The following is a 23,480-nucleotide window of genomic DNA, read 5'->3' as shown; positions in this document are numbered from 1 at the left end:
ATGACACATGGTGGGGAGAGGATTATTTGTGGGTATTGAACAAAAATCAGCATCTGTGAGGAATTTTCTTCCTTTAGCACTTGAACCAAAGTCTCTCAGTCAGTGGGAGTCCTTCCAGTAAGCGTTGGAACGGGACATTAGGACACATCCACAGCTCCAGTTTCTGTTAATGGGACTTGCACAAAGATATCAAGTGTAAATTATAAACTAGTGTTTCACCATGGATTAATTATGTAGCAAAAGGAGCTGCAGCCAGGCAGTCTGCCATCTTCAAGTCAAAACAAGGTGTAAGCAATAGATAGCTGCATTTTAATGCCATAATACTTGATTCTTATATCTAAGGATTCAAATACTTGTATTTATTGATTTTCTTTTTCTTCCTTTTAGATAGTAATGGGTCTCTCACAACTACATTGGGTGAGTTTAACTTAAATTGTCTGATAACCCTTTTAATTGTGCTTTAAAACTTTTTTTAACGATGCAGTCAAATTCTTAATCTTAACTAAATTTGCTATTAAAACCTACAGTTGATCTGGCTAGTGTTCATATATTGTACATTTTAAATGATATTTGATTGGTTTAACCACTTCCTGTTTTAGATTAGTCTGTGAAATACAGTCTATTGCATATGGTTCCACGACTGGATTCGTTCTCTTAGAGGAGAAAGAGCATATGGTATTGCTAAAAAGGCTGCAAGTTGAGTATGCTACAATCTAGATTGGTCTCTAGTGTCTGTATGTGTCTCCTTCAGTTGCTCATGATTCCTTATTTTAAGGAATATAGACATAAGCATAAGGAACATAGTTAAGATTTAGATTTCAACTTCACTATTGCATTTTTGTGACATTTGAGTATTTGATTTATCAAACTGAGTGTGCTATCAGTAACACCTGATGGTTGCACAGAATTTTGTCATTTTTATGTCTGAATAACTGCCATCAGTAATATGTTCCATTTCTGTTTTCTCTGTGGTTAAAAGTACGGTGAACTTCATTAGCTGACATGCATTAGTATAAGAAAACAGTCCTTTACATTGATTTTTTGTATTCCAGATTACTTCAAAACACTTTTCAAACACAAGATATGACCACTATTTATGGGTGCTTGGGAACAGTAGGTCATGTGCAGCAAAATATTGTAGCCAGTCATAACTTTGGGGGGAACTTAAACAAAATGTAGATAGCCACAATGAAAATTATTGAAGACTATATTCCCATATCAATTGTCACTGACCACAGGTTGCTACATCTCATTTACAAGGCAGTGACTGGTAGCACAGTATCCCTATCACTGGGTTAGGGCATTGGGTCAGTATTCCTTCAGTAGGAAGCCAGACTGAATTTGCTGCAGTGTATTATGTCGGAAGGATTATAGGCTCTTCTTGGAGCCTCCAACTTCAGTGGTATCCATGCACTCTTCAGACCAGTTATATAAAGACAGGTGTAATTGTTATCGGGATAATTTGGTCTGCAGACCTTCTATTATTGGTAATGATGGACTTTTATTTGACTCTGGATTTTGACTTGAGATATATGTTAAATCTGGGGCTGGATTAAGGGGGGGGCTAGCCGGGCAGCTGCCCAGGGTGTCAACCTATGGGAGAGCGCCTAATTGAAGCAGTAAGGGGCACCCGGGGGCGGGGCCGTGCATACGCCGGGTGTGCGGCTCCCCTTACCACTTCAATAAGGCGCCCCCCCATTGGATGGCACCCAGGGGCGGGGCCGCGCATGCGCCATGCGCCCGGGGGCGCTGCGCCCCTTACCATGTCAATCAGGTGCCACGTATCCGGGGTTAGGGCCGCACATGCACCACGCACCCACTGTCCGGGGCGCAAGTATAGCTTGGTCCAGCACTGGTTAAATCCTTGGCTCGGTGGTAGATTGCCTGTGTTGCCACAGGCAAGTCAATTTCCAGCCAGTGTCTTGGTTTTACATCTGTAAAATTGGAACAGTGCAAAACAGGTGTGTTATGAGGATAAATTTACAGTGTCATCTAAATATTGTGGCAGCATTTCTCAAAGTGGGCCATGGGCCCCCTTTGGGAAAGCTGCTAATGGACTGCTCTGCTTTATTTATCTAAAGGCTCTGCAGCTACAGAGCCTTGTTGCTCCCATTGGCTCCGGTTCACCATTTGCGGCCAAGGGGAGCTATAGGACGTGGCCACAGCACTTTCCATGGCTCGTCTTGGCAGGAAACAGTGAACCAGGGATAATGGGATCTGCGAGGCTCCGTGGTTGCGGATCATTTAGATAAACAAAGTGGAGCGGCCTGTTAGCAGCTTTCCCAAATTGGACCCGTGGCAAAGATATGTTCCTGTCTTTGCCACTGGCCTGCTGGATGATCTTGAGCAAGTCACTTCCCCTCTCTGTGCCTCAGTTTCCTCATCTGAATAATGGGGATAATGATATTGGTCTCATTTATAAAGTGTGTTGAGCTCTGATAAGTTCTATAGAAGAGCTAGGTATTATTTAGATAGATGCACCAAGTAGAAAGAACCAAGCTCAGCTTTCAGAGCCCAGGATGTAACATGGTATGTCCAGGATATGGGTGACAGTACAATCCAATGAATGCAAGTGTGTCTTGTCACTGATTCTTATAATCATAATACACCTCTCCCTCTCCACCCCTTCCCCTCCCCAGTAGTTGTGGATGTGTTTAAGACCTTCTCTTCAAAAAAAAAAATGCCAGCAAAATCAACTAGCGACTGAAAAGTCTGAAGGTCACAAAGATATCTATCTCATAGGGTACACACAGTAGTGGTCCTGCCAGTCCACCTACCAGCAGTACGAGCCTCATCCCACTGTAGTCCACTGTACTGCATTATAGGTAACAAAGCTCTGTGCTCAGCAGCCCTTCTGGTATCTCAACATTATTTTTTGTCAACCCTCCTCTGCAGGTTCAAGCCCTATGGCAAGGGCAGTTTTGATATTTACAGATGATTGTGCCATTTGGAGGGTTTGCATATCATTTTTAAAATGTGTTCTGTATTTTACTCAATGTGTTTTACACATGCTTCAGAGAGGAGCTGAATTTCCTAATTGCTACAAGGTAAGCATGTGAATGGAACAAAACCAGATATTTAATCTGAATGAATGTTGCCTTTGAATTGCACAAGAGATATTATGTACCATCCCATAGTATAAAAGTGATAGAAATGTAGCCGTGTTAGTCTAGTGTAACTGAAACAAAAAACGGAACTACGTAGCGCTTTAAAGACTAACAAGACTAATAAACCATCTTGTTAGTCTTTAAAGTGCTACATAGTCCTGTATTTTGTTATACAGGCAGTCCCCCGGTTACGTACAAGATAGGGACTGTAGGTTTGTTCTTAAGTTGAATCTGTATGTAAGTCGGAACTGGCGTCAGCCGCTGCTGAAACTGATCAGTTTCAACTGTGGCTGAATCTGGATGCCAGTTCTGACTTACATACAGATTCAACTTAAGAAACCCAGGCGTCCCCAAGTCAGCTGCTGCTGAAACTGATCAGCGCCTGATTCCAGGAAGCCTGGGGCAGAGCAACTCTGCCTTGGGCTTCCTGTAGTCAGCTGCTGGTCAGTTTCAGCAGCGGCTGACTTGGGGACACCTGGGGCAGAGCAGCTGGGGTGCTGCTGGGTTGCTCCAGTAGCGCGTCTCCTCGGTGCTACTGGAGCAACCCAGCAGCACCCCAGCTGCTCTGCCCCAGGCGTCCTGATTCAGCCGCTGCTGAAACTGACCAGCAGCGGCTGAATCAGGACGCCTGGGGCAGAGCAACTGGGGTGCTGCTGGGTTGGTCCCGAGCGGCGCTGCGGGACCAACCCGGCAGCCCCCAGCTGCTCTACCCCAGGGGTAGGCAAGAAAAGCCTGGTCTGCTGGGGGGGGCGGGCACTAGCTGCAACCCCCCCCCCCCCCCCCAGCAGACCAGGTTGACACGGAGCAAAGCCGCAGAGCACGCGGGCAGCGGGACAGTCCAGGCACGCCGCGGCTGTCCCACTGCTGGCGTGCTCCGAGGCTTTGCTCCCCATCTCCCTGGTTTGCTGGTCAGACCAGGGAGATGGGGAGCAAAGCCACGGAGCACACCCGCAGCGGGACAGCTCAAGCGCGCCTGGGCTGTCCCACTGCGGGTGTGCTCCAAGGCTTTGCTCCCCGTCTCCCTGCAGACCAGGGAGACCGAGAGCAAAGCTGCGGAGCACGCCCGCAGCGGGACAGCCCAGGCGTGGGCTGTCCCGCTGCGGGCGTGCTCCGCGGCTCTGCTCCTGTCCCCCTGGTCTGCTGGGGGGGGTCCAGCAAAGCCGCTGGACCCCCCCAGCAGACCAGGGACACCAGAGCAAAGCCGCCGCCTGGGCTTTGCTCGTTTGCCCAGGCGGCGGCTTTGCTCGGGTGTCCCTGGTCTGCTGGGGGGGTCCAGCGGCTTTGCTGGATCCCCACCAGCAGACCAGGGAGACCGGGAGAAGCTTTTCTCGCCCCGGAGGACACAGGTGGCGACCCGCCACCCATGAGCTCTGAGGCGAGAAAAGCCCCGTTCGTAAGTGCGGATCCGACATAAATCAGATCCGCATAAGTCGGGGACTGCCTGTAGTATAAAAGGAGAGTGATAAATAAGATGTATTATGCGGGTGGTGTAGTGTTCTCTACAGTATATGTTCTAATATTTTGATAAGTCCAGGTTTAAATGTCTCTAGGAGTGAGGTTTCTACCACTTCCCTTTTCAAGTTTTATTTCACAGTCTCATAGATCAGTACTGCAGCCTCTCAATTCTCTTTCTTGTTCTCAGCTGTGTTTGAAGCAATGTTACTCAGTCTTTGGGAGAATCTCATTCCTAAGATCAAAATATGATTTCTCAGGTTTTAAATAAAGCTTTGTTCATCATAATGCCATTCAGTAAGAGGTTATATAGTTCTAAACGGGAAAGAGTGCAAGCTGAGTGCCCATTTGTGTATGTAACTAAATTGAAATTTTTATTTTCATTTGATTCAAGAAAGCATTAGCATTACTGTACATTTGAATAAACTAACATACAAATATTCCATTTTATCTGGATGAACCTTAGATGCCATATGATTATATAAGTAATGCAAAGGTAGCCAGCTATGAATAGAGCTTTGCATATAGTAATTTGGGGAGATAAATAGAAAACTGCTTTGACCAATATTTTCTGTTTGGGAAAATTTCAGTTATACAGGTTGAACCTCTCTAGTTTCAGCACCCTCAGGACCTAATTGAACCATGGGAGGTCAGGTCAGTTTTGTCTAGCAGCATTACCAGCTCTTTCACTGTTGACTGGTCTCTTAGAAGACATTTAGGGTTAAATTAGAGCTAAATAACAGCACAAAACACTGAGAGCCAGGACTGATGGCTGTAAACAAACTTTATGGGACCATGGAAAACTTGGCCACACCCAGTAAGTGGACATCCAGACAACTAAAATCATTGTGGACTACGGATTTCGCCGGATTAGAGTGTGCTGCATTAGACAGGTTCAACCTATCTAATGTTTCAGTTTTACATTAATGTTTTCTTTTAGGATTTACATTTCTCAGTATTTTTCTACTCTTCTACCTCTGTATTCAGGATTTCATTACATCAGATACATCATATTAATCTATTCTATTTTGTATCTTTCCCTATAGTATTTTTATTCTGAACAGTTCACTGTCACTTTCTTAGGAGAGAGAGTGTTTGGTAAGAGTAGAATCAAAGTTTTTAAAAAATCATGTCAGCCAGAATTTGTGAAACAGCATTCCATTCTTTGAAATTCAGCAAGTTCATCCCTCTCTGCAGTAGCATAAATAGCTGTTCCTCATGTAGTAGTACTTAGTTTAATTTTCACCCTAATAGGGAGGACCATAAGAAATCCAGGATCTAATATGAATCTGATGGGTATTCTTTTGTGCTGTGATTTCAGATGTAATAAAAAAAGCCTTATGGATATGAGGAAGTGGTAGATATGATATTTCTTAACTTCAGTAAAACTATTGATACTGCCTCATTCGAACTTTTCATAAACAAGAGATGCAACATAGATGGAGCTACTATAAGATGGGTGCATAATTGGTTGGAAAAGAATTCCCAAAGAATAGTTATCACTGATTCACATGTGAGCTGGAAAGGTTAGCAAATGGGGTCCCACAGAGATCAATTTGATTGGGTATTTTCATGATTGATTTAGATAATGGTATTGAGAATACATTTACAAAATCTATGGACAATATCAAGCTGTGAGAGGGATTGCAAGTGCTTTGGAGGATAGGATTAATGTTCAAAATTATCTGAAAAAATTAGAGAAATGATGTGAAGTAAATAGGATGAAATTTCATAAGGACAAATGCCAGATATCCCACTTAGGAAGGGACAGTCACATGCACACACACAAAATGGGAAAGGACTTCCAAAGGAATAGAGTGGAAAGGGATCGGTGGATCACTAGCTAAATATGAGTTAACAGTTTATCACTTTTGCAAAAAAACAAACATCTTTCTGGAATGTATTAAGAGGAGTGTTGTAAGCAAGATACAATAAGTAATTTGTGCGCTCAATTCTGTGCTGAATAGGTCTTAACTGGAGTACTGTATATGGTTCTGAGTGGCATATTTCAGGAAAGATGTGGATGAATCTTTCCTGAGAGTCCAGAAAAGAGTAATAAAATTATTAAAGGCCTAGAAAACATGATCTAGGAGGAATGACAAAATAATTTGGGGAACATAACAGTTTTTAGGTACATAAAAGATTGTCACAAGTAGAAAGGAGAAAAATAGTTCTCTAGCCTCTGAGGTGAGGACTAAAAACAATGGTCTTAAATTGTAGCAAGGATGATTTAGGTAGACATTAGGAAAAAAATGTTAACTGTCAGGTTAGTTAAGCATTGTAATAAATTGCCAAGGGAGGTTATGCAATCTCCGTCATTTTAAGAGCAGATTAGACAAACATCTGTCTGGGATGGTCCAGCTCTGTGGTTCTCAGAACACAGCCTGCTTGAGGCCCAGACAGCAGACAGCTCCAGCGTCTGTGGCATCATCAGTGCTGTAACTAGAGTAGGGCATGACAGGCACCTGCCCCAGGTGAAGAGCTGGCCAAGAGGATATAAAAATGCGGTGATGCAGTATTAATCCCAACATCAGCCGCCTCGCAGGATCAGGCCCAGCGACATCAGCCCCTCCCCATCCTGGCAGCATTGGCACTAGGCTGAGGTGCTCAGCACCCCCATGCCTTCCAAGATCACGGAGTGAGTGACCCCCACTGAAGTGGGCTTCCCAACCCAAGGACCAAAATCCCAGTGCGGGTTGGATGATGGTGCAGCATTTCCAGGGGGAGGGAAGTCTGAGGAGGGTTTGGGTATATGGAGAACTGTCTCTGGTTGGAGGGCACCAAGCAGGATTCCCCATCTTTGCAAACAGTCTCTGCAGCTGTGCTCTCCAGGCCTCAGTCCAGCCAAACTACCAGCAGCCCCCCAGAAGTGAGGGTGGTAATATACTGTGCAGTGTAGCCCTTACAGTAAATTAAGTTTAATAATTAATCTTTTGATTTGTTTTGCTAATTTAAATGCTTTTGGTAGATATTTGCCAGTGTTGAAATGAAAGATTCTATATTGATTTTAATTATATTGCTGTCTTACAACACATACTAAACCCTGGTTTTTGGTGGGAGGGGGGGTTGTTTTGGTTTTTTGGTAGCTGTCCAGGTAGTGTATATATTGTGTGGATGTAACCCACACAACGTATAGAGAGCTGCATAGGTAGGTACAATGGTAAATAAGTTGAGAACCACTGGGGTAAATAATACTTAGTCTTGCCAAGAGTTCAGGGGACTAGACTAGATGACCTCTTGATGTCCCTTCCAGTCCTGTGATTCTATGAATAATTAAGATTTGTCATTTTGAAATCTTTAAGATCTCAGTCTTATAATCACTCACTCAAAGCCCTGATTCATTATAGGGATGTTAGTGGATAGTCGACTAGTGGATTACCCGATAAGCATGCATAAACTTATTGGTTAGTCGAGTGGAGTATTGACTACTCACTTCCAATAGGAGCCGGTACTGGGTGCTCCGGCAGCAGCCCCTGTCCACAGGGATCCCATCAGGCAGTTGTCCTGCCTCACCCTGGACAGGAGCCACCTCACATTTTAAATGTAGCAAGAGCCTGGTGGCCCTTACTAGATTTAAAATGCAGAGCCACAGCACGGGTGGCTCCCAGAGCCAGCACAAGCTGGGGACTGCTCAATCCCAGCTTGAGTTGGCTCCTGGAGCTATCCCCTGCAGAGCGGCTCCTGTAGCTATCCTCTGCAGAGCGGCCCTTATAGACTGATCATGTAGTCGATACAAATTATATTTACTACACGATTAGCCAGATAACCACAATTTAACATCCTTAATTCAGTAACGTGTAAGAATCTGCATAACTTCAACTATAAATCATGTGCTTAAGTGCTTTCCAGAATAGAGTTGCTTTCCTAAACTGAGGTCATCATTAAGAATAGGATTGGGAACAGAAATCTCTTTATATAAAAACAGCTTTGACACACCTGCAATGTAAGTAGAGTCAGTGTCATCATCAAGAGTAATTTATGAATTTAGGGATAATCACTGAAGCCTGTTGGAGTTTTGCCGTGGACTTTAATTGGAGCAATGTAAAAAGTATTGGCATTTTATAGTAAAATTGTTTTTCATAGCTAGATGTAGATCAGTGCAAATCCAAATTAATGCTGTTGAATTCAGCAGAATCACTAAAGACTTTAACACTTGTGAAATTGATCAGAATTTTTCCTCATGTGTTTTCTTTTCTTTTTGCTGACAACAATAATCTGTATTGACAATATTTTCACCTAATGGATAAGCTAACAATTTGCAGAAGTCAAACCCACTTCTCTTCCTACTACCTCCAAAGCACTGTCATTGCTCTGAGCTCAAGTTAAGAAAAAGAAAAAGCAGGTTGAAGAAATTCATTGTGCATAATAGTCTCCCAAATGTGGGCTCTAACTAGGCGTAGGATAGAGCAGTTTACCCAGCAGAGGCCCCTGTCATCCATTCCTGGAGTTGAACACTGGGCACTAGCATTGGGAAGTGCACGTGGGGAGGTGGTCTCTAAGACCTGAAACAATGTGCTGGTAGCATAAATGCTTACAGGAGCAGAACATGATAAATGTGATCCCTCCTTTCTGAAGGGATAGTTTGCCATTTTGCAAGGGAACAAAAATAGATTTTTTTTTTACACAGAATCTCTCAAAACTGTCAATCAAAAGCTGCAATTTGAGTTATGGTTAGCATTGTCTTTTTAAATGTTTTTCCCTGTATTACCATTATTGTGCACTTTTTATAGGTTCTACCAAAACAACCATCACCACCACCCAGATAGTCACCACTACCAATACCACCATACAGACAGCTAAACCAACCACCGCCTCAAAGCCCAGTACAACAACACGATCCACAATCAATGTCACAGTGACCACTTCCAAGACTATGTCTCCTTCCACCTCTGTAACGGGTACGTACTATAGACTCCTGCCTATTTCCCACAGTGTGCTAACATATATTCTTCTGTTACCGACATTGTTTGGCAGTCTTTGAAAGCTAGCTTTAAGTATCTCCTTTAGGAAAAGGCCATTTGACCCAATGTGCATTTGGGAGTTTTTAAATGGCACATATTGGTGAATTCATATTCAAGAAATAAACATGCCAGACTTACCGTTAATTATAGTATTATCTGATTGGCTATCTTATACATGTTTCTCCATTGTTTATGAACTGCAGCCGTCAACATTTCCTTAAAAGAAAAAAGAATCTACTGAGTTACTAGAGTAAATCTTGGGTTACTCCACAGAAAGATTTACAGAGCTATAATTGAGGTCAGATTCTGACCTGCCAACACTTAAATAAAAATGAAGTTTTGTTCAACTGAGTTAAAAAATTAAAACTCCAAGTCAGTTTTGAAAATGTTACATGGGACCTTGGAATGGGCACCCTACTCCTTTACTACCTTTTAAAAATCCAATCTTCAAGCTAAAAGTTAATGAATAATTTGACTAGGGTTTTTTGTAGTGATATTAAGGAATGGAACTACCCTGTATACTGTGATAGAAATGTAGCCGTGTTAGTCTGGGGTAGCTGAAGCAAAATGCAGGACAATGTATCACTTTAAAGACTAACAAGATGGTTTATTAGATGATGAGCTTTCGTGGGCCAGACCCACTTCCTCAGATCAAATAGTGGAAGAAAATAGTCACAACCATATATACCAAAGGATACAATTAAAAAAAAATGAACACATATGAAAAGGACAAATCACATTTCAGAACTGGAAGGGGATGCAGGGGTGGGGGGGAAGGAAGGTAAGTGTCTGCGAATTGATGATATTAGAGGTGGGGAGAGTGGGATGTCTGTGTGCTAATGGTATTAGAGGTGATAATTGGGGAAGCTATCTTGGTAATGGGTAAGATAGTTTGAGTATTTGTTCATTCCTTCCCGGAGAGTGTCGAATTTTAACATGAATGACAGTTCAGAGGATTCCCTTTCAAGTGCAGATGTAAAAGTGCAGAATGCATTCTGCTACAAAGACCTTTTACATCTACACTTGAAAGGGAATCCTCTGAACTGTCATTCATGTTAAAATTCGACACTCTCCGGGAAGGAATGAACAAATACTCAAACTATCTTACCCATTACCAAGATAGCTTCCCCAATTATCACCTCTAATACCATTAGCACACAGACATCCCACTCTCCCCACCTCTAATATCATCAATTCGCAGACACTTACCTTCCTTCCTTCCCCCCCGCCCCTGCATCCCCTTCCTGTTCTGAAATGTGATTTGTCCTTTTCATATGTGTTCATTTTTTTTAAATTGTATCCTTTGGTATATATGGTTGTGACTATTTTCTTCCACTATTTGATCTGAGGAAGTGGGTCTGGCCCACGAAAGCTCATCATCTAATAAACCATCTTGTTAGTCTTTAAAGTGCTACATTGTCCTGCATTTTGCTTGTATACTGTGTTAGTGGTAACTCAGTATTTTGAGTTCAGAGACACGAGTTTTACAAGAACAGTTATTTGATGAGAACTTGATTTGTTCATGATGGACTAGATCATTTATATTGTCCTTTCACCAGGGTCCTTTTTTTTTAGCAGTTGTTCACCAGACCTTTGTATGACCAAAATATGTACCTCTCCCCTGCTATGAAAATTGAAACTGAAAACTTCAATACAAACATAATAGATAATGATGGTGCATTGAAAGGGTGACACACTTTAGATAACCTGATAAGTCCCTCTTCTCTCCAGCTTCTAGGATTCTGTGTTGATATCAGCTAAGCCTGTTACACTTGCTGAGTTCATTTAGTTGATGATATACAGCCTCCAGATGCTGGAGAAGAATTTCTAAGAGTTTATCTCTGTACCAACAACAAAGGGAAAATGTATAGTGACAACACCATCTTACCATCTGGCAATAGTTATGCAGTTAACATTCTGTGAGCATGCTGACGGTGAAGCCAAGAAAGGCCCTACTTGTTTACTAAAAATATGAGACATTCTCTCTCCTACATGAGACCCATGTTGGATGAAAGCCTGTTATAGAAGATAGCATGAACTCATCAGGAGGCTAAAGAACTCAGCTTCAATATTTCTGTCATTCCTTCCATTCTTTTTTCTCTGAAGGCAGTAATTCAATTTGGGAGAGGATTTCATTATCAAGTATCAAATCTAAACTCTCAGTTGAACTCAATTAATATTCTAAATGACCTGTTTTCGTGTAGTATAGTTCCTATGCATGACCGTTCCATTTAGGAAGTATAGGTCCTAATGAACTTATTTAATACCACAGCTTTGGATGGATAGTTGGCAGCAGGGATTGAATTTGGGACCGCTAGTTCTGAACACTCGAGTCTCTACTTCCTGAGCTGAAAGATGTAGCTCTGTTAGCCAAAACTGTAGCAGACTCAGGAACTTCTGTGTGTGACCTGTCACCAGAGGAGGTGGACATAATGCCACACTGAGTGGGTTACACTGCATATGAGGGAATATTATCAGATGTGAACATAAGGCTCGCAGTGTCAGTGTTCCTCAGCAGGCAGCTGCTGACCCAAACCACTCCCATAATTCCCACATTGACACTTACAAGCAGATTGTATGCTTCCAGTTAGCTGAAGTGTTTTAGTGTGAGAAGAGCCTGTTAATATCAGCAGGTGCCAAGGAACGTTGATTGGCTACAGCAGCTCAAATTGCATCTTTTGACTGGGATCCTCAGCAGTTAAATCAGTTTGGGATTGGAATTATCTGGGTGAAACTGGGGGATGAGTTACCCTGGTACATGATCTCTGGGGCAGGACTCTCATAGGCAGAGGCTGATTATGCAGGTTTCTGTTATGCTGAATAGCTGTATCTCAAGGTGAAAAAAACCCAGTTTTTCTAAGTCTGAGTCTTGATTCAGATAAACAAGAGGAGTCGCTGTCTAGTCATTTCTAATAAAAACAGTGTGGTGAGAATATATCATAGCATGGGAATCTAGGCATGCAAATGAGTATTTGGTTATGACTGATCAGTTTGTGTTTGGTGTTCTAAAGTCCTAGCTCTTCTGTGGATCTCTAGAAAGCACCAACCTGGAAGAGAGTCTGTTGCATTCCCCACTCCATGCTTGGCCAGTTCCACTAATCAGGGCAGAAAGGTGTTGTGTAAAAGAGGGGTTGCCTGCCAGTTGGACTCTTACCGGACCCTATGCAGGTGTGTTAGGGAGCAAAGCAGGTCCTAGTGCCATCCTCCTCATTCATCATATGTGCTGAAGCTGGCCATAATCTGGCACTTAGGAATGTGCTCTGGATTAGTATTTCACCAACAGTACTGAAGAAAATTGTCACCTTAGGTCCTTGGATGATATGATGGTTGGACAGAAGGTATATAAGAACCTAGACAGTAACTATAGTCATGATACATTATAGTAAAAGTTACAAACATTGTAAAAACATCTTTTTGTTTTCATCTTAGCCACACCAAAATCTGCAGGTGTACTAGCCAGAACTTCTAGATTTGATGTGGGAAGTTTTGTTGGTGGCATTGTGCTGACACTTGGACTGCTAGCCATTCTCTACGTTGGATGTAAAACATATCACTCAAGAAGAGGAGTTCAGTACCGAACTATGTAAGTATCCCCCTCTGAATTTGTTGCTTTCTTGTTGGAAATGAAGGGAAGGAAATGCTTTATTTTCTTATTCAGTGAAGATTTTTTAAAAGGTCAGTATCTCAATCATGTAGAGCTTTCATCATTTTCACCTCTTCAGCTGATCCTTTATTTGTGGGGCCTATTTTTATGGGGGGGTTTATTACTTAGATTTTCGGTTCCTTGTTCATATAATGCCTAGCACAATGGACCATTATGCTAGGCATTACAATAATACAAATAAATAATAGGATTGTGAAGCGATTTAAAAATTTAATTGTGATTAATCGCACAATTAATCGTGTGTGCTGCCCCTTTGAAATGCTGTCGCAGCGTTTCAAAGGAGCAGCGCTGCAGAAGCCTGAGATCAGCTGGAGTCCCCAGCTGACCCCGGCTCTCTGTAGCGCTGCCCATATGAAGCACTGCGGTGGTGCATTCGGAACCTGGGATCAGCTGGAAACTCCAGCTGATCCCTGGCTTCAGGTTGCAAAGCAACTTTTAAGCGCTGCAGCGGCACTTCAAAGGGGCAGCTCAGCATTAACACCAGTGATTAACATGTTAATCCTGTCCTGCATTAATTGCAGGCATTAACGCATGTCAGTTGACAGCCCTAATAAATAATAATGCTAATTTGTTCCGTAGAATCCTTCCCTACTCCCCCTGCCCTTTTGCTAGTCTAAGTTCATTCAGTCTGCTTTTTTGTTGTCCTTATTTATTTCATGGAAAGTTTTGATTGATTTCTAATCTTGTTTCCTCTTCCTTCTCCATTTCCACAATAAAGGTTACGGTTGGGATTTTAGTGGGATCTTTTGAGAAGTTCCTCAGAAAGATATGTTGATCATCTTTCGTTTTCTGCATTCCTCTTTTGCATAGTTCTGTTATGCTGTAATTGTGCTGCCTTTTAGAACCCTCCAGCCCTCTTTCAGAATTTGGCATGTTAATATTCAGCAGTGAAGAATTCTAGTAAATATTTCTTTTATGAACTCTGATGTCTGAAGAATTCTCTGTCACCCACATCCATATCTCTTTCACAAATAACACCAGTTTTACTATTTCTTTGTGTTCTGCATGTAGCTGCTATTCCTCTATCTCCCTCTCTATCCCTTCTGTACTTATTGTACCCATCTGTAGTAACATTCCTACTACCTGTATGGCCATTAAATACTTCTTCCTGGTTTTTCATTTGCCCTCTATCTGCGTATAGATTCTCTTGATGGCATCTTTTCTTTTTCTTCATTTTCTATAGTAGAACAGCTCCATCTTCTGTGTTAACCTAGCTGTGTGGGATGCACGTGCCAGATTCTGGGAATTAAATGACTATTGCTCTTTCCCTTTTACCCTGTGCTATAATTTACAGACTGGTTTCCTTGTTGTAGAGTCACTTATTAGGATTACTTACCTCTGCTTTCTTTTTTAATCCCATGCAGTACTTGTTTCTTAATTACTGATCAAGCTACTGCATGTTTTTTGGCTTATTAGGGTATGTTACCCCTTGGAATAATAGCTATTTTGACTGCACTTTTTTGTCAGGACATATTTCAGATGTATAGGTTAAGAGAATGTCTTTTGCTTTTCTTACTAAGATGCCTTCTTCTCTCTCTCTCTTTTTTTTTTTAATTGTGCATTTCTGTCCAAACTAAAATTTCACCCTGGGGTATCAGACCCGCTTGGTCAGAAGTTGAGACATCTTTACACTAGACTGCTTTACTCCAGTGATAGTGAGTGGGCCACTTGAGTGGCCATTCTTCATCTCAATGAGCCGCAAGATTGTCATAACCAAGACAATCTCCCAAGATGGGTGGTTTTGCTCATTGCACTTGCATGCCTGGAATTTGCAGGAGGTGCCAATTGAATTGTAGTAGCACTTTGACTGGGTTCAGAGGGAGTGCCCAGCTCTCACAGTCAATGGTGTGCAGTCAGTGCAAGCCTCACTTCACATGCCTTTGCTTTAGGTGTTTGTCGATTTAGTAATACTGGTAGGAAAAAACTATGCAGACGGAAACTAGTGGAATCTGGCAGCCATGTCACGTGAGCAACAATAAACAAAATGTCTCACAAGACACGCAGAGAGCCCCAAGGGTCACATGCAGCCCATGGGCCACAGGTTGCTCACCACAGCTGTACTCCCTTTGGTTTCCATTCTCCATGTCAATTGGTGGTTTTTGTTTTACTTGAGCTGACTTGTTGGAACTTGATAGTGTCAGGGAATTCTGGTATCTCTCCCTCTTTTGACATCTGTTTGTTGATCACAGGATCCATCGAGTTATAACTCTACCCCCTCATTTTTATCTTCCAACACTCTGCTGTTCATCCAGCCCCCTCCAAATAAAGAACCACATGCAAGAGTCATCTACTAACTCTTATTTTCAGCCATTCCTTTCCCAGTATAGCCAATTCTAAGTCTTCAAAAATCATGTATGAAGTCCCGCCACCCCATATAAAAATAGCTCCAAAATCATGATTTTTTTTAAAAATGGGCATTCTTTATTTGCCTTTTGTTTTTGGAATCTTTTGATTAGTGTCTTTTCATCTTTTCTCCACAGCAATGGGGGCTGGAAACTTCTTTGTTTAAAATGAAAACTAGGATGCCTCATGTACTCACATGACTCCAGGGGTTGGGCTTTGAGAATAGCATCATATAATTTGAAAGTCGTGATGAAATTTGGAGTTGGCAATACTGCATTTCAAAGCACTGTAGTGATAGTTGCTCCTGTCGTTTCACGAAAACCACTCGGTGCAGTACTCCTGGCTGATCACTGATACTTTTAAAAAACAGTCTTGTCTTGATTTTTCTCATTAGATAGGTGTTGATGCTTAGGAAATAATGACCACATTGTCAGAATAACTATTGATAAAAAGCAGGTAAAATGAGGTACTTCCTAGATTGGAATGTACGTTATGCCAGTTAGTGAATCTGAGCGAATTTTTCCCCTGATGTTAAGAGCTGGTTAATGAACCTATCAAATGAATAAAATCTCTTTTGAAAAAGGTGTGGATAACTGGAAAAGTATTAGAAAAGAACAGGTTGGACCTTCCTGGTCCAGCACCCTCGGGACCTCACTGGTCCTGGGTGAGGGATTTGGCCAGACATGGGGAGGTCATGTCTGGACCCCCTGCTGCCAGCGCCCCATCTGGCCTTCCAGTGACCTCCTCACCTCCTGCTGGCCCCGTTGCTCTGCCGACCCCGCTGGACACATCACTGCTGTGGCTTCACGTTGCACCGGGCAGCTGCGCTGAGGCTCTGGGTCCTGCTGGGCAGCTAGGCGCACACTGTGGATCCCTGCCTCCCTGAGCTACCGCGGCTCTCAGCCTTACTGGGCAGCCACATGCCTGTCTCTGTAATGGGCTGCCTGCAGTGAGCAGACCTGCCACGCGCTGGATGGCCCGTCGTCAGCTCACTGCAGGCAGCCCATTACACTGCTGGCCATTCACCAGGACTCTCTGATCCTGCAACATTCGTTCCAGACCATATATTTTGCTGGACTAGGGAATCCCAGTTAAGAGAGTTTCAACCTATAGAAGAAAAACCAAGTGTATCTGAAGTGGTGCCCTGGCAGTGGTGCCATTTGACAACTTTAAGTCCAAATCTAGAAGAAATTGGAGACAATCAGAAGAATTTTCAGGAGCCTTGTTTACACAGCACCTAGACTTCAACTAGAGTTTCAGATGCTCAGCACTTCTAAAAGTTTAGGCCAGAAAGGATAACACAACTGTAACCAAGAAGCAATACAGGTTTCCAGAGAAAAATCAGGCTAAACAAACTGAATTGTTTTGTCTGATAACATTTCAAAATTATTGATTATAAGAAGACAGTCAGCCACCAAAACCCACAGGGCTCTTGCTACATTCCAAAGTCTGATGCGCCGCAGTCAGAACACGCTTGCCCCGTGTTCCCCTCTGCTCTTCTTCCTTTTAAAGAGCCATCTCTTACTACATTTAAAAGGCTGAGGTGCACCCAGGATAGTGAGCACCCCACCTGCCCCTTATTGACTAATCGAGTAGTCAATGGAAATTCCATCAACTACTCAATTAGCTGATTCAACAAAATTTAACATCCCTATTTTGGGTATTCAGCACTTGCCAGAATGAGTGCCTTTTATTAGCCAATAAACCTTCCTAGCAGTAAAGTGGATAATGATATTCTGAAACTTTTGATATTATGCTGTAGATTATTGATGCTTTTGCAAAATAATAATTACTGTGTTTCTGTTACAGTGATGAACATGATGCCATCATTTAAAGATACTTCAGGGATGCAAATGATGAAAGCGAACTCCACCGCTGCTTTCAGAGCATATGTTTGAAAATAGTTTTTCCTTTCATAGCGATGGTCCCAGTCACTCTAATGCATCTGTAGATCTGATTCTGCACAGTGTCAAAATTCTCCCAAGCACAGTGAGCTCCCATTTCTTCAGTGGGAGCTGGAAGAAGTTACCACTTTGCAGAAATGTGCCCTGTTATTGATACAATTAAAACAAATCTTTGAAGTTCATTATCTAAAGATGAACTGAAATGCTTTTTAAAATAAATGCATACAAATTTTGAGATACCCAATCATTACCATAAAGTGCCACATGACATTAAAATTGTGAATACATTTGATTATTGCCTACATACTCCATAACTGCAAATAGTTCTGTGTTGGTACAATGGGCTGAACAAATAATAATAGTCACAGTTAATGAAAAATGTAATAGATTTGGCAGGTAAAATACAACAGGAAGTGATTTTTCTACAATTTTATATTAAAATGTATTTATTAGTCATTTAAAACTTGAGAACACTTCTGTTAATGATTTGGGAATCTTAAACTTTGTCTTTAAAAAATATAGATCAGGGTTGATACTAGTAAAGTTATGTGATTTGATAATGTTGTAAACTGTAGAGAAGAGGATGATAGAAAATGTGTAATTAAAATATGGTCCTCAGATGACACCTTCTTTGATGGGTCTGCCCAGAGATTACACAGAACTGTTGATAGTTGGGGTCTGAATGTTCTGATGGCATGCAATGGAGGGACATATGAACCCTGGCTAAAATCTCACGGGGCACGTGACCCTTTGTGTGCTTCCTACCATTGCCTCTGGGTCTGCAGAATGGAATAAGTGATAATCAAGTTGTGGGGAATTGGTATGGGAAGGAGTTACGGTCCATGAGAGGACTTCTCTCTTATTAAGTGGTGTACAAGTTGAAATGGACTAGATAATCATTGTACTATACGCTTTATTTAGAATTGAATTAGTGGTTCATATCCAGCAAGTCACAATGGTGTGATTGAGATACAATTGTATTTTAAGAAAAAAAGGTTTTCTCCTATTGTGAAGATGAAGATCTCCACTGAAAATTGTTCTAGCTTGAATATAACTTAAAATCCCTGCTTTGTTTTAGTAGGAAGCTTTATAGAAGGGTTTTATTAGGATTTTAGGAACCGTTGGGAGTAAGTAATTCTTCAAATGCCAATGGTAAAGCATAATAAGTAAGCTAGCATTTAAAATATGTATGTATGCCCTGCAGTCTTAAAACTGCAGGACCTGGTGTATCTGTGCTTTCACATTAGGGACTAGTACAAAGTCCAGTGAAGTCAATGAAAAGACTCCCAGTGGGCAAGACCAATGGAATTTTAATCAGCTCCTCATTTCATTGGAAGTCATATGCAAGGGGCCTGACACTGATTTCTCATTCCCTTCTCATTTATACTGATGTAATGTTTACACTGAGGTAGTCCTGACTTTAATTAAGAAGATTCATATGAGACTCAGACTGCAAAGACTGGAGGTTTCAGATTATTTCAGTGAGCTAATGTTCACTGCTAGTCAGTTTCTCTTTGCACTAGCCCTGTATGGAAAAGTGCCTGTAATGAAGAGCTGCTTTGATGGTTACTGCTAATGAGAACTCACCATCTTAGACACAACCACATAATTATTAGACAGCTGTTGGATAGTTTGGCCAGAAGCATTTTTCCATGCAAGGTGGCTAGTAGTGTTTAGTGCAGCACTTTGGTGGAAACAAGTCTTATACCAGTTACTGTTTTGTTTAGAAATGTTCCACTCTTTTAAGTCTTGTACTTTCATAGGAGTTTATTAAAAAAAAATCTGTCATGAAGATAAAATTATTTCTGTATATAAGACCCAGACCTGCAAACCCTTGCCGCCAGGGGTAGTCCTCTCTCTCACTCTGCAATCAGTAGTTACTCGTTTGAGTATTCCCAAGAAGAAGGGTTTGTAGGACTATGCTATTAAACTTCTTTTCTTTAAAAAAAAAAAAAAAAAAAAAAAAAAAAAGTATTTTAAAGTTTTGTTAATTTCACGGTATTGGGGAAAATCTTGTCTATATATAGATAGATACAGTTTGCAAATTGTTCTACAGAATTACAGCTCGTTTTTTGTAGTTACCCAGAGTTTTACTGTATTCAGTGCTACTCAGTAGAGTTACTGAGATCCTCTGACCTCTTGTACAGATGAATAATAAAATGTTTGCCTTTGCTACCAGAATGTAGGTCCAGTGTATTTTTTATTTTATTAAAAAGTGTTGTAATTCCTTCAGAGTCATTCAAAAAAAGTTGGATGAAAATGTGAATATACAGGTATTTAATGATGCTCTTTTTTAGATGGTAGAACACAAAAGAGCTTAATTTTTTGCCAGAACTTCTGCAGTTTAAAATGTATTTTATTTTATTATTTGTAGTTGATGTGTGCAAAACAATATTACTGTCTCCAGTTAAGATGTAGCAGTATATGATTCAAAGAAAAATTAAATTCCTTTAGGTGAGTGCATAGGAAGTAAAAATTATGGAGTCCTACTCACAACTAAGGGTCAGAATTTACAGTCTAATGATATCTGCCCATACGGAGTAACTTGAAGAATCAGGGCCTTAAAATGCTTAGCTATTTAGCAAACTTGATTGTCTGATCATTGCCTAGCTATTGTGCTTATCCTACGGACATGCAGCTGATATAGCAAAAATGGGATTACATCCAGGTTCTCAACTCTCTAGGCTGAGTTGCTTTGTTGTAAAGCTCTTTTAACTTAGCTTCAACATTTCCAGAGTAGATGCATTGTGAGAACATACAATGGAAAGGTCCAAAGATCTGTCAATTCATCCACTCTGGAAATGTTACACAGAATATGCAGATAGTCTTACAATTGTAAAATTGACTTCCTTATAATGAAATACAAGATGTTAAACCCCATACAAGTTTGTGGGGTTTTGTTGTTTGTTTATTGTTGTTTTTTAAAGAAAACTACAGTGCAGGCATCAGATTTGAGATTTTTAATTCTCATAACTATTCAAAATACATTCTATTCGGTCATGGCTTGCATTTTTTATCTCAGTGTCATGTAAAAAATGAGCCTTTGGTCTATCTTCAGACATCACTCAAAATATCTGTATGCAAAATTTCTAATTAAATTGTATATGGGAAAAAACATTTTGGGGTTTTCCCCATGCAGATAACATATAAAAGGACAATCTGGTTTTGCTCAAACTTCCATTTTTAAAAAACAAAAATTTGAACTGAGCCCAAAAGTGCAAAATTGGACTACAAAAGGAATCTGAAAGTTATATTTAGCTGTGGATGTTCTAATAATTCAAAGAGTTTACAGAACAAAAAACAGGCAGGGCTAGAGTTCATGAGTTACTTGGGGGTTTTAAACTTCTGTATATTTGCCTTTATTTTTTCTTTTAAACTAAATTCACCTTTTGTCATAGCCAGTGGGCAAATCACAGCCTAAAAATTCTGTTCTCACTTATGTACACAGCATTCCCATCTTCCACACCTAGCAGAACAGAAGCTTAGCTGAACTACGTTATGCACATTTCAGAAGCTATCTTTCCTCAAAACAAAATCTGCCCCTTCTAACTTAGTTTTCTAAAAATCACATTATAATTCATCAATTTTTGCACCCCAGCTTTACCTTAATAAAATTAATCTTAAATTGATGCTAGCTGTGTGATTTCCCCCTCCCCCAACTGCAAGTGTTATTTAATCTTGCATTTCAGTGGAGTTCCTGTTTTTGAACTATGTACTGGAATAGCTGTTTCACTCTGCTGCTCTATTTTTATCTTCAGGAAGTAGAAAATTAGTGACGTACAACTTTGCTTTTCTGAAGATAGTACAACAGGATTTTCACTTCTGGGTTTCAGCTTCCTAAAGAAAAAGCTGAAGCATACCTCAAAATTGTTAAGGTTATGAGTCCTTAAACTACTGTAAGCATGGGGAACAAGAACCAGGGCTCCTCATTATGTAGCAGTTGCACACCACCTGCTCAGTCTCATCATTGTGCAGGGATCAGAAATCCCAAAGTAAGCCAAGCAACAAAGGCTGAAGATCTTAAAAAAGAAAACAAAAGCCAACCAACATTTCCTCTCTATATATAACACCACTTCCTTACCCCCCCCCCCCTTCCAGTTCCACTCCCCCACACACTCCAGTAGGGAGGGAAGTCGCTGTGTGAGAAGCCTGTCAGAGCAGTTTCAAAGGAAACAATTACAGGTCACTAATTTTCCCAAGACATAGTAGCTAGCTGGAGTCACATCCCTGGAGAGTAAGAAATTTGAGGGCCTATTATAAATTCACAGACTCTAATCTATACCGGGCATCAGTCTCTTGGCTGTAACCTCTTTAATGGGCTGGGTCCCTTGGCAGCCCTGTGTCATCCAAGACTCTGAGACAGGGCCTTTAGTACCAACAATCCCTGTCTCTGTGATTAAACCAGTCAAGGCAGACTCCTGTGGAAGGCTCCTTCTGTACCACAAAGCTCTCATTCAATCTGTTCTTCTACAAAGGAATTTCACAAGTCAACTACAGAAAGTGTGTGTGGAATTGACCTTGATATGCAAATTTGACCCACTTTCCCTTGGCCCAAACAAAGACACTAACTGGATGGCCCATTATAAAACAAGCTTTCCTTACATTTAACACCTGATTGACATCAAAAGTTAAGCGTGGGACACTTCCACCCACTCAGCCTCATTAGCACCGGCACTACAATTGACAGGTATTTTTCCCCTCCATTCTTTTTCTGTTCTGAATTCTCCCGTTTTCCTCCACTCGAGCTCATCTGAAGAAGTGGGTTTTGCCCACAAAAGCTCATGATACTATATATATTTTTGTTAAGCTCTAAGGTACCACAGGACTACTCATTACAGTTATAGACTAATATGGCTACCCTCTGAGACTTTCAATCAAGATAATTTATTGGTCACCTAACTGCAGAAATTGAAAGTCCTTGGAATAGCTGAGAGGCCAACCCAAAGCCAAGATTCCTAGCTTTCTGGTCTTAGGCTTTCGCCCAAAGCTTCCACTTTCTTCTAGCAGCCAATTCTATATCCACACCTGTCTACAGCTCCGTCCTTTGTTCTCCAGGCAGGATCATGCTGAGTTCACAACTTCCCCGGCCGGAGCTTCCAACTGTAGAGTCCATTCATGAGTCGCTGGAATTTGCATTGTCTGTCTGGACCCCTTGCTGATCTGGGTAGGTTTCGGCCAATTTTTGAGGCCTATTCATTCCATCTAGGCAGGGAGATATCACCCATATACAGTTTTTTAGTCTGTCCTCAGAGCAAACTTAATCATCTCCACCCACAGACAGACAAATGGAGACGTGTGTAGGATTAATTTTATTATAAAAAATTCCAACTTCATGTCTTCTCCCTTCAAAGTCAAACTAAGCAGGGTCACTTTAACCAGTGCCCTGAGAAGTTTGAACCCACAAGTATTAGCCACAGATGCAGGGGCTTGCCCTCCCCAATAATCAGCGATACAGAACTCTGGTGCTAGGGCAGAATCCCTGGCTGACATATACTACTTGCCTGGCAAGGGTGGGATTTTGGGAGGAAGGGGGAAAGATGAGATGCAGGGAGCAGGGCCTTGGGGCAGGAGGAGGGGCTAAGTCACACATCCCTGAGCCTCAGGCAGGGCATTGGAAACAAATGTACATTTCAGGACTCTCCCACCGAAATAGGAATGGGGGAGATGATTGGTGTAGGCATTGGTACTGACTCCATGAATGCTTGGGGGCTGCAAAAATTGGTGCGTGCTGAGCAGTCCACCAGCAGACTCTTATCAGCTCTTGCCTGGGTTTCCTTCCTGCTGGCAGGCCCAGTAAATCAACACCTACTCCTCCCTCCCTGTGCCTCTTATATGCTGCAATCAACTGCTTTGCAGCATTTGGAACTGGAGGAGGAACAAGGACACAGCATGCTCTGAGGGGGCGGAACTTGGTGGGAAAAGGCAGGGCAGGAAGAGGTGGGGCCATAGGGAAAGTGGTGGAGGGGGAACAAGGCCTCGGGCAGATCCAGAGATCAAGCATTGCCTGGCACTTTTCAAAGTCAGTGCCTTTAGGTTTGTCTCCCTGCAA

At 41.7% G+C, this 23,480-nt stretch overlaps 1 protein-coding gene across 2 annotated transcripts in view; it reads left to right on the top strand.

Annotated features, from left to right (window-relative positions):
* The window catches only part of TMEM123 (transmembrane protein 123), a 42,925-nt gene extending 23,313 nt beyond the window's left edge, over positions 1–19,612 (top strand). For both annotated transcript variants that reach the window (XM_075919298.1, XM_075919297.1), the window contains 4 exons: positions 388–417; positions 9,290–9,457; positions 12,950–13,103; positions 17,337–19,612. In XM_075919298.1, coding sequence (XP_075775413.1) covers positions 388–417; positions 9,290–9,457; positions 12,950–13,103; positions 17,337–17,361 — 377 coding nt within the window. In that variant the 3' untranslated portion in view covers positions 17,362–19,612. The remainder of the gene's footprint in view (positions 1–387; positions 418–9,289; positions 9,458–12,949; positions 13,104–17,336) is intronic.
* Positions 19,613–23,480: the final 3,868 nt, after the last annotated feature.

The sequence above is a fragment of the Pelodiscus sinensis genome, chromosome 1 (genome assembly GCF_049634645.1).
Source record: "Pelodiscus sinensis isolate JC-2024 chromosome 1, ASM4963464v1, whole genome shotgun sequence".
NCBI classification, from domain to species: domain Eukaryota; kingdom Metazoa; phylum Chordata; order Testudines; family Trionychidae; genus Pelodiscus; species Pelodiscus sinensis.
This window is presented reverse-complemented; position numbering and strand designations above follow the sequence as displayed.